Source organism: Perca flavescens, chromosome 23 (genome assembly GCF_004354835.1).
Source record: "Perca flavescens isolate YP-PL-M2 chromosome 23, PFLA_1.0, whole genome shotgun sequence".
In the NCBI taxonomy this organism is placed as follows: domain Eukaryota; kingdom Metazoa; phylum Chordata; class Actinopteri; order Perciformes; family Percidae; genus Perca; species Perca flavescens.
The window spans coordinates 366,513-377,274 of NC_041353.1; the positions used below are offsets into that span (position 1 = coordinate 366,513).

At 43.2% G+C, this 10,762-nt stretch overlaps 1 protein-coding gene across 1 annotated transcript in view; it reads right to left on the reverse strand.

Moving 5' to 3' along the window:
* LOC114550472 (UPF0606 protein KIAA1549) overlaps window positions 1-5,966 on the reverse strand; it is a 30,496-nt gene extending 24,530 nt beyond the window's left edge. The window contains exons 1-5 of the mRNA XM_028571271.1: window positions 5,901-5,966; window positions 3,804-3,881; window positions 3,344-3,709; window positions 2,507-2,732; window positions 2,064-2,146 (exon numbers count right to left, since the gene is read on the reverse strand). Coding sequence (XP_028427072.1) covers window positions 2,064-2,146; window positions 2,507-2,732; window positions 3,344-3,709; window positions 3,804-3,881; window positions 5,901-5,966 — 819 coding nt within the window. The remainder of the gene's footprint in view (window positions 1-2,063; window positions 2,147-2,506; window positions 2,733-3,343; window positions 3,710-3,803; window positions 3,882-5,900) is intronic.
* Window positions 5,967-10,762: the final 4,796 nt, after the last annotated feature.

Consider the following 10,762-nt stretch of genomic DNA (forward strand, 5'->3'; position numbering starts at 1 on the left):
GCTGTAAACACATCTGACAGGTGACAGACAACACAGCATTAGCCACATCTCAGCTTACTACAGAAAAAAATTCAGAAGCTAAAAGACTCAAAAATGGATTTTATATGAATTCTTTTCTACAAATATGTCTGTGTTTTTTTTATTTCTATTTGAAAAGTGCAAATAAAAAGCCAAAAAACTACAAAATACAACACTTCTCAAATACACAAACAAACCCACATCAGTCACCTTTCCAATGATATCAGGCACACCGCTGAGTGTCAAAGTATATGGGAGCTGTACCACTTTTAATTTGGGTATGACGTTTAGACCAAAAACATGAATTTCAAGCATTTCTTCAGACACTTTTTCTACAACAGTCGAGAACCATTTTGCAATTATGTAAGAACATTATGTAATCTGAAACTGCTGCCCTGGTTAAAAAGAACAATACAACTGATCTCAGCAGGTATTGTGTCTGGAATGGAGTGGAATGGAAATTTCTAAGTGACCCCAAACTTTTGACCGGTAGTGTATATAATAATAATAATAATAATAATAATAATAATAGGATTTATATCTCAATATCTATATATATATATATATATATATATATATATATATATATATATACTGTATATATATATAGATAGAGAGAGAGGGGGAGACAGCTACACTCCTACTGGTAGAGTTCATTTATAATTTAATAATAATAATAATAATAATAATAATAATAATAATAATAATAATAATAATAATAATAATAATAGGGCTTATATCTCAAAAATATATAGAGAGAGAACAGAGATAAAGAGAGGGACAGCTACACTCCTACTGGTAGAGTACATATATAATATAATATATATTATAATAATAATAATAATAATAATAATAATAATAATAATAATAATAATAATAGGATTTATATCTCAAAAAAAAAAAAAAAATATATATATATATAGAGAGAGGGGAGACAGCTACACTCCTACTGGTAGAGTTCATTTATAATATATATATAATAATAATAATAATAATAATAATAATAATAATAATAATAATAATAATAGGGCTTATATCTCAAAATATATAGAGAGAGAACAGAGATAAAGAGAGGGACAGCTACACTCCTACTGGTAGAGTACATATATAATATATAATAATAATAATAATAATAATAGGGCTTATATCTCAAAATATATAGAGAGAGAACAGAGATAAAGAGAGGGACAGCTACACTCCTACTGGTAGAGTACATATATAATATAATATATAATAATAATAATAATAATAATAGGGCTTATATCTCAAAAAATATATAGAGAGAGAACAGAGATAGAGAGAGGGACAGCTACACTCCTACTGGTAGAGTTCATATATAATATAATATAATATATATAATATATATATATATATATATATATATATATATATATATATATATATAATAATAATAATAATAATAATAATAATAATAATAGGGATTTATATCTCAAAATATATATATATATATATATATATAGAGAGAGAGAGAGAGAGAGAGAGAGAGAGAGGAGACAGCTACACTACTACTGGTAGAGTTCATATATAATATAATATATATATATATATAATAATAATAGGGCTTATATCTCAAAAATATATATATATATATAGAGAGAGAGAGGAGACAGCTACACTCCTACTGCTAGAGTTCATATATAATATATATTATAATAATAATAATAATAATAATAATAATAATAATAATAATAGGGCTTATATCTCAAAATATACTATGGGTCTGTGTGTGTCTGTGTCTGTGTGTGTGTGTGTGTGTGAGTGTGTGTGTCTGTGTGTGTGTGTGTGTGTGTGTGTGTGAGTGTGTATGTGTCTCTGTGTGTGTGTGTGTGTGTGTGTGTGTGTGTGTGTGTGTGTGTGTGTGTGTGTGTGTGTGTGTGTGTGTGTGTGTGTGTGTGTGTGTGTGTGTGTGTGTGTGTGTGTGTGTGTGTGTGTGTGTGTGTGTGTGTGTGTGTGTGTGTGTGTGTGTGTGTGTGTGTGTGTGTGTGTGTGTGTGTGTGTGTGTGTGTGTGTGTGTGTGTGTGTACCTGTAGTTCCACCGAGCGGTTGAATTCTCTCTTCAGAAGTTCTCTGACCGTGGTGAAACCGGCCGGAGAGCTTTTGGAACTGACTGCAGGAGACAGACAGACAGACAGACAGACAGACAGACAGACAGACAGACACAGTCAGCTGACTCTACTGAACCTTCTTCACGTATACACACTCGAACTGCTCTAAGTTTTACATAACAAGAATGACGTTTTATCTCAAAATATTCAGATTTTTTTTTCTCAAAATGTTATGTAAACCTATTCTGATGTAACCTCAAAATATAATTATGAACCTGAAAATGAGAATAATATGAGCACTTTAACTCAAATATTGCGACTCTTATTGAGAGAAGAAACCGATAGCAACTTCTTTTCTAAGATCCCTCGCCATAACCTCCTTCCTGTCACATGACCTCCTTCCTGTCACATGACCCACTCACCCACTCGGACCAGGTACATCTCCGGCTTGCTGGCGTTGCACAGGTACAGCCTGGGGGGCGGAGCCTGGGCTGGCGCTCTAGTCAGGCTGATGGGGGGGTCTGGGTGGTGGGGGGCGGGCGCTCCGTCTGTCGGGGCGGGTGGGCAGGCCCAGCGGGGAGGGGGGGGCACCCAGCCGGTGGTGTTGGACGGCACGGGCGAGCCGGAGGTCTGCCCGGGGCAGCCTCTCTGATGGGGGGGGTAACGCTGGGGGAGGGTGAGGGAGGGTGGGACCCTCCGGGGACCTGGGGGTTAGGGTTGTAGTGGGAGTGATGCGGGGTCTGGAGTCAGTCTGGAGGACCCTCTCTCTCTCACTGTCTCTCTCCCTCTCACTCTCTCTTTCCCTCTCACTTTCTCTTTCCCTCTCACTTTCTCTTTCCCTCTCACTCTCTCTTTCTCTCTCACTGTCTCTTTCCCTCTCTTTGTCCCTCTCACTCTCTCTTTCTCTCTCACTCTCTCTTTCCCTCTCTTTCTCCCTCTTACTTTCTCTCTCTCTCTCCTTCTCATTGTCTCTCTCCCTCTCACTCTCTCTTTCCCTCTCACTCTCTCTTTCCCTCTCACTCTCTCTTTCCCTCTCTTTCTCCCTCTCACTTTCTCTCTCTCTCTCCTTCTCAATGTCTCTCTCCCTCTCACTCGCTCTTTCCCTCTCTTTCTCCCTCTCACTGTCTCTCTCCTTGTCATTGTCTCTCTCTCTCTCCCTTTCCCTCTCTCTCGCTCTCTCCCTCTCCCTCTCTCTCTCCCTCTCCTTTTCTCTCTCCCTCTCCCTCTCCTTCTCTCTCTGCAGCAGGTTGGTGTAGTACTCCATGCTGTTCATGTCTGGCAGCAGCAGCTCCGTGGGCTGCAGGGGGGTCAGGTCCTCCAGATCGTAGTCCTCGTCCCAGGTGGGGAAGAGGTCTGGGTGGGCGGGGCGAGTGTGCAGCGGGGGGGGGGGGGGTAATGGAGGGGAGGAAGGGGGAGGGTGGGCCGGGAGGGAAGGCCGTATCGTAGGAGACCCAGTCTCCGTCTCCGTCGTCGTCGTCGTACGGGTTGCTAGGCAGCGGCGTGGCGAGCACCAGCTCCTCGAAGGACAGCGTCTCCAGGTAGTCCCCAGAGCCCCAGGCCTCCTCCAGGGAGGGGGGCGGAGGGGTGAGGGTGGGCTGGGCGTGGGGGGGCAGGGGAGGGGCAGGCTGGGGGACAGCAGGTCTGGAGGTCTCAGCAGGAGGTGGATCCCCTGAGCGCCGGGGTCCTCCGAGGCCTCCGCAGAGCTGCTGCAGTTGTTACCGCGGTAACCGGGGTCTGGGGTGCTGGGTGGGGGAGGGAGGGGATGGGGAGACTCCCCCGTCCTGTTGAAGTCCACACCTGTGGGACAAAGAGGGGACTTTGTTAAAACTGAGAACAGAGTCTTTGTGCTAAACTAAGTTAATCGGCTCGTGGGAGATGAGTAGGCTGATGAGTTTAGTAGACCGGAAGAAGGTCTCTGAGTGGGGATACTTCCGGTTAGCTTTTTACAATGGCGGAGCCCGATAGATACAGCTGGACAAAGTCTCTCCGCAACCTGGCTGAAGTCACCTACGACCAACCTGGCTGAGTCTGGTGGAGATATGCTGGCTCTATAGACGCTAAAAGTCCTGATTATTTACATGGAGTCTGGTGGAAATATGCTGGCTCTATACACGCTAAAAGTCCTAATTATTTACATGGAGTCTGGTGGAGATATGCTGGCTCTATACACGCTAAAAGTCCTGATTATTTACATGGAGTCTGGTGGAGATATGCTGGCTCTATACACGCTAAAAGTCCTGATTATTTACATGGAGTCTGGTGGAAATATGCTGGCTCTATTCACGCTAAAAGTCCTGATTATTTACATGGAGTCTGGTGGAGATATGCTGGCTCTATACACACTAAAAGTCCTGATTATTTACATGGAGTCTGGTTTGGGTGAAAATAAGGTCAGAGATGAAAAAAACTAAATAGGTCTGGCTTAAGAAACAGTTTAAATCTGAAAAGACGTGATTAAATGAGGGAAATCTTTCCTTATTTTACCCTTTTGAAATTTCCGTTCTGTGATGTAATGTCTGTTCGTGTTGTGGCCTGTGTGTTGTTATCAACAGGTGATGCTGAGGAGGTGAAACACAGGCTGGCCTCTGGAGGACTTATTTTATTTCTTTTTTCCAACTTCCAAGTGGCCCATAGTCTACAATAGTCATGAATAAATTATGTTAAAACATAAATAATAGTATAAATTCTTGACCAATGGCAAAAGAGCTGTGTGTGTGTGCATGGGCACATTTGAATAATGTCGGGCTGTAAACGGGTTCAGGCTTTTAAAAAGCTGTCAATCAAAATGTACTTGTCGGGCTCGGGCCTTGTCGGACCGAACTCTGAAGGCCAGATTACAGCTGTAGTTCTTACCCTAATTCTAAGCCGAGGAAGTGTGTCTGTCAGTCGGGTGCAGAGCTCGGCGTGAGCACAGGCTTCTATGACTCAACATAGCCAGCAGACAGACAGACAGTTAGTCTAGCTAGCTGTTAGACAGACAGACAGACAGATAGTCTAGCTAGCTGTCTGGATTTACCCTGCAGAGATCTGAGGAGCAGTTAACCATAGTCCTCACAGATCAGCCGGAGGTTAGAACCCCGACACAGAGACAGAGGGAGGGGACAGACATCAGGACTGAATGAGTGAAATCTGGCGGATTTTCGTGCAGCAACGGAGCAATGCCAGAAAGTGGAACGTCAAGGACGTAGACTCAAACCCTGTTTACACGTACATGGTTATTTTGAAAAACGGAGACATTTCCCTTCGTTTACACGCAAACGGAGAATTCTCCTCTAAAAACAAGAATCAGAAATTTAGAAAATTATGAAACTGCGTCTGAGCTCCAATTATTCAATACTGCCATGGTATTCATCAGTTGCACCTCTGACCCCAAAGTCTATCAGTTTCTGTGGTTTTTGGTCCATATGCAGTTAATGACCTGGATATTCCACAAAGGAAGAGGCAGAAAAAAATTAAAAATTGGATATTTCAACCCATTTTTCTGTTTTTCCAAATGTCCGTTTGTGCTCAGAGAATAGAGCTGATAAGAGTTACACGGACCCTTTCCACATCTAATATCCCACTAAAGAGAGATGTGATTCTGGTTCTTGGTGTGGTCCCTCCACGCCCTGCTGTCTCCTGGCAGCTGTTGCATGTTGTAAGCTTGTTATCTTCTGACCCCACGCTGAAGAATGTCCCAACAGCTGACATGTTGCCGGTTACCTCACCAGGTTCCTTCACACCGCCAGCTGGTAATCACCACGCAGGGCGGAGAAGTTGAGAGAAAGAGTCCGTGCCGTGTGTCCTTGTGAACTGTAACTCTATAACTTCTGTTACCAGGTAATCGTAGCGTTGACCGGCATGAAGACGCCATATGAGGCTGACCTGCAGCTCGCCGGTCATGGCCGAGCACGTGGAAACCGGCCTATCGCTGCAGCTCTAGTCTGGCGTGCTCTTGGCGGCATATATACACGGAGACGTTTTCTGAAATCTGACAGCTGAGACGAGTCTCTCCAGTATCTGTACTAGGGCTGTCAATCTTCCTCTATAATACTATTCAAATTCCATTCCTTATTTTATTTAATCTTTCAATAATATTCAAAGATTAAATGCTCTAATTCATCCTATTATTAACATTACTCAGGATCGCCAACGCCACTATCAGCATGTGGTTGTTGTTACACCTTCTGTCCACTAGAGGGACCTCTAACATTACAAAACTAACTTTTGAAAATATTTTCTTATTAACAATAAACCTGCGGGACCAAATGAATGCCTTTAATTTGTCATCTTTAATGTACCTTGGCTCAAGCTGGTGAATAAAACCATTAAAGAGGTGATAGAATGATTATTTAGGGTATTCCACACTGTTCCTTAAGGTCTCCTAATGGGGTACGTAACATCGGTTGGGCTGAAAATCTCTCTCTTCTGTTTTTTTGGCCCTAATGTTACCCTGTTAAATGGGACGGACTGACACGAGAGCTTTTCTGCCTTATATTCAGAAGTGAATTTAGTGATGCAACAGCAGACGAACAATGTAGAACATTTCTGAGATCTGCGTGACCTATTCAGAAGACAAACTGGTCCCAGATCAGTGGCCTATGTAAATGTTGGGGCGTGACAAAGATAGAAGGTAGAGCCAGAGGAGGAGTTGACGTCAACTTTTAGCTTTGTTGAGATTTGCCCGTTTTCAGCAGCAGCTCTGCAGAGGAGAGAGGAGTCACTGGGACAGTATGTCCTCGTTACCTCCAAACTGTCCTTATTACACTAGGACAGGAACAACTGGGTTTGACATTCTATCACCCCTTTAAATGCAGACCCCTGCGTGATGTTGATTTATTGATTTATTTCAGGTTTATTTAACAGGGAGAATGCACACTAATAATACAGATAGAAATGCACACTAATAATACAGATAGAAATGCACACTAATAATACAGATAGAAATGCACACTAATAATATAGATAGAAATGCACACTAATAATATAGATAGAAATGCACACTAATAATACAGATAGAAATGCACACTAATAATATAGACAGAAATGCACACTAATAATATAGATAGAAATGCACACTAATAATACAGATAGAAATGTACACTAATAATACAGATAGAAATGCACACTAATAATATAGATAGAAATGCACACTAATAATACAGATAGAAATGTACACTAATAATACAGATAGAAATGCACACTAATAATATAGATAGAAATGCACACTAATAATATAGATAGAAATGCACACTAATAATATAGATAGAAATGTACACTACTAATATAGATAGAAATGCACACTAATAATATAGATAGAAATGCACACTAATAATATAGATAGAAATGTACACTAATAATATAGATAGAAATGCACACTAATAATATAGATAGAAATGCACACTAATAATATAGATAGAAATGTACACTAATAATATAGATAGAAATGTACACTAATACTATAGATAGAAATGTACACTAATAATATAGATAGAAATGTACACTAATAATATAGATAGAAATGCACACTAATAATATAGATAGAAATGCACACTAATAATATAGATAGAAATGCACACTAATAATATAGATAGAAATGTACACTACTAATATAGATAGAAATGTACACTAATACTATAGATAGAAATGCACACTAATAATATAGATAGAAATGTACACTAATAATATAGATAGAAATGTACACTAATACTATAGATAGAAATGTACACTAATAATATAGATAGAAATGCACACTAATAATATAGATAGAAATGTACACTACTAATATAGATAGAAATGTACACTACTAATATAGATAGAAATGTACACTAATACTATAGATAGAAATGCACACTAATAATATAGATAGAAATGCACACTAATAATATAGATAGAAATGCACACTAATAATATAGATAGAAATGCACACTAATAATACAGATAGAAATGCACACTAATAATATAGATAGAAATGTACACTAATACTATAGATAGAAATGCACACTAATACTATAGATAGAAATGCACACTAATACTATAGATAGAAATGCACACTAATAATACAGATAGAAATGCACACTAATAATATAGATAGAAATGCACACTAATACTATAGATAGAAATGCACACTAATACTATAGATAGAAATGCACACTAATAATATAGATAGAAATGCACACTAATAATATAGATAGAAATGCACACTAATAATACAGATAGAAATGCACACTAATAATATAGATAGAAATGCACACTAATACTATAGATAGAAATGCACACTAATACTATAGATAGAAATGCACAGTGTGCCAGAATTACCCAAAAGGCTATTTTACATCTGCTGTCCCTGGACATATCGTACAATGTCACACCTAAAAAGATACAAGGATTATAATAGTACTTAGAACACGTGTCAAACTCAAGGCCCGCGGGCCAAATTTGGCCCCTCAAAGATTTTGTTACGGCCCGCATATCAATGTAGGTTCATAAGACATTTTGGCCCCACTAGTTTTTTATTACTTTATCTGAAGTTTTTGTCACTTTTGCCAACTCTTTTGGCGTTTTTTTTTCAGCATTTTTGCCACTTTTTCAGACGTTTTTGTCTTTTTTTCAGGGTTTCTGCAGGTTTCACCAAGTCAGATTTAAGACTTTTTCAAGACCATGATGAATGAAATTGATCACAACATTAACTAAGCCCTAAATTCAGTTTTAATCAAGCTTAGTATTGCTAAACTTGTACTTCCCCAAAACTGTGGTACAATCCGAACGAGACTCGCAACAAGAACACGAAAGCTGATTGGCTCAAATATAAGCTGCACGTTGGTCTCGTTTGTAGTTGAAATACAGCAAAATTATATTTGGACTAGCGAAAGAAAAAACTCCACAGAATAATAAAAAAAAATTAAAAAAGAGCATTAGAGGTAGTGTTACATGGACATAGGAAAATGAAGACCTATTTAAGATTATTTAAGACCATGTCTACTTCCTGCCTACCGGGGCATCCGGGGGGTTACCATGGGACCATTAAACGTGTTCTTAAATTGACGCTTTGCTCAACACACAGACAGACAGGGACCAGGGCAGACAGACAGGGACCAGGGCAGACAGACAGGGACCAGGGCAGACAGACAGGGACCAGGGCAGACAGGGACCAGGGCAGACAGACAGGGACCAGGGCAGACAGACAGGGACCAGGGCAGACAGGGACCAGGGCAGACAGACAGAGACCAGGGCAGACAGACAGGGACCAGGGCAGACAGGGACCAGGGCAGACAGACAGAGACCAGGGCAGACAGACAGGGACCAGGGCAGACAGACAGAGACCAGGGCAGACAGACAGGGACCAGGGCAGACAGACAGGGACCAGGGCAGACAGACAGGGACCAGGGCAGACAGACAGGGACCAGGGCAGACAGACAGGGACCAGGGCAGACAGGGACCAGGGCAGACAGACAGAGACCAGGGCAGACAGACAGACCAGGGCAGACAGACAGAGACCAGGGCAGACAGACAGGGACCAGGGCAGACAGGGACCAGGGCAGACAGACAGAGACCAGGGCAGACAGACAGGGACCAGGGCAGACAGACAGAGACCAGGGCAGACAGACAGGGACCAGGGCAGACAGACAGAGACCAGGGCAGACAGACAGGGACCAGGGCAGACAGACAGGGACCAGGGCAGACAGACAGGGACCAGGGCAGACAGACAGAGACCAGGGCAGACAGACAGAGACCAGGGCAGACAGACAGGGACCAGGGCAGACAGACAGAGACCAGGGCAGACAGACAGGGACCAGGGCAGACAGACAGGGACCAGGGCAGACAGACAGGGACCAGGGCAGACAGACAGAGACCAGGGCAGACAGACAGGGACCAGGGCAGACAGGGACCAGGGCAGACAGACAGAGACCAGGGCAGACAGACAGGGACCAGGGCAGACAGACAGGGACCAGGGCAGACAGACAGGGACCAGGGCAGACAGACAGAGACCAGGGCAGACAGACAGGGACCAGGGCAGACAGACAGAGACCAGGGCAGACAGACAGAGACCAGGGCAGACAGACAGGGACCAGGGCAGACAGACAGGGACCAGGGCAGACAGACAGGGACCAGGGCAGACAGACAAGGACCAGGGCAGACAGGGACCAGGGCAGACAGACAGAGACCAGGGCAGACAGACAGAGACCAGGGCAGACAGACAGGGACCAGGGCAGACAGACAGGGACCAGGGCAGACAGACAGAGACCAGGGCAGACAGACAGGGACCAGGGCAGACAGACAGGGACCAGGGCAGACAGACAGAGACCAGGGCAGACAGACAGGGACCAGGGCAGACAGACAGAGACCAGGGCAGACAGACAGGGACCAGGGCAGACAGACAGAGACCAGGGGACAGACAGGGACCAGGGCAGACAGACAGGGACCAGGGCAGACAGACAGAGACCAGGGCAGACAGGGACCAGGGCAGACAGACAGAGACCAGGGCAGACAGACAGAGACCAGGGCAGACAGACAGGGACCAGGGCAGACAGACAGGGACCAGGGCAGACAGACAGAGACCAGGGCAGACAGACAGGGACCAGGGCAGACAGACAGGGACCAGGGCAGACAGACAGAGACCAGGGCAGACAGAGGGACCAGGGCAGACAGACAGGGACCAGGGCAGACAGGGACCAGGGCAGACAGACAGGGACCAGGGC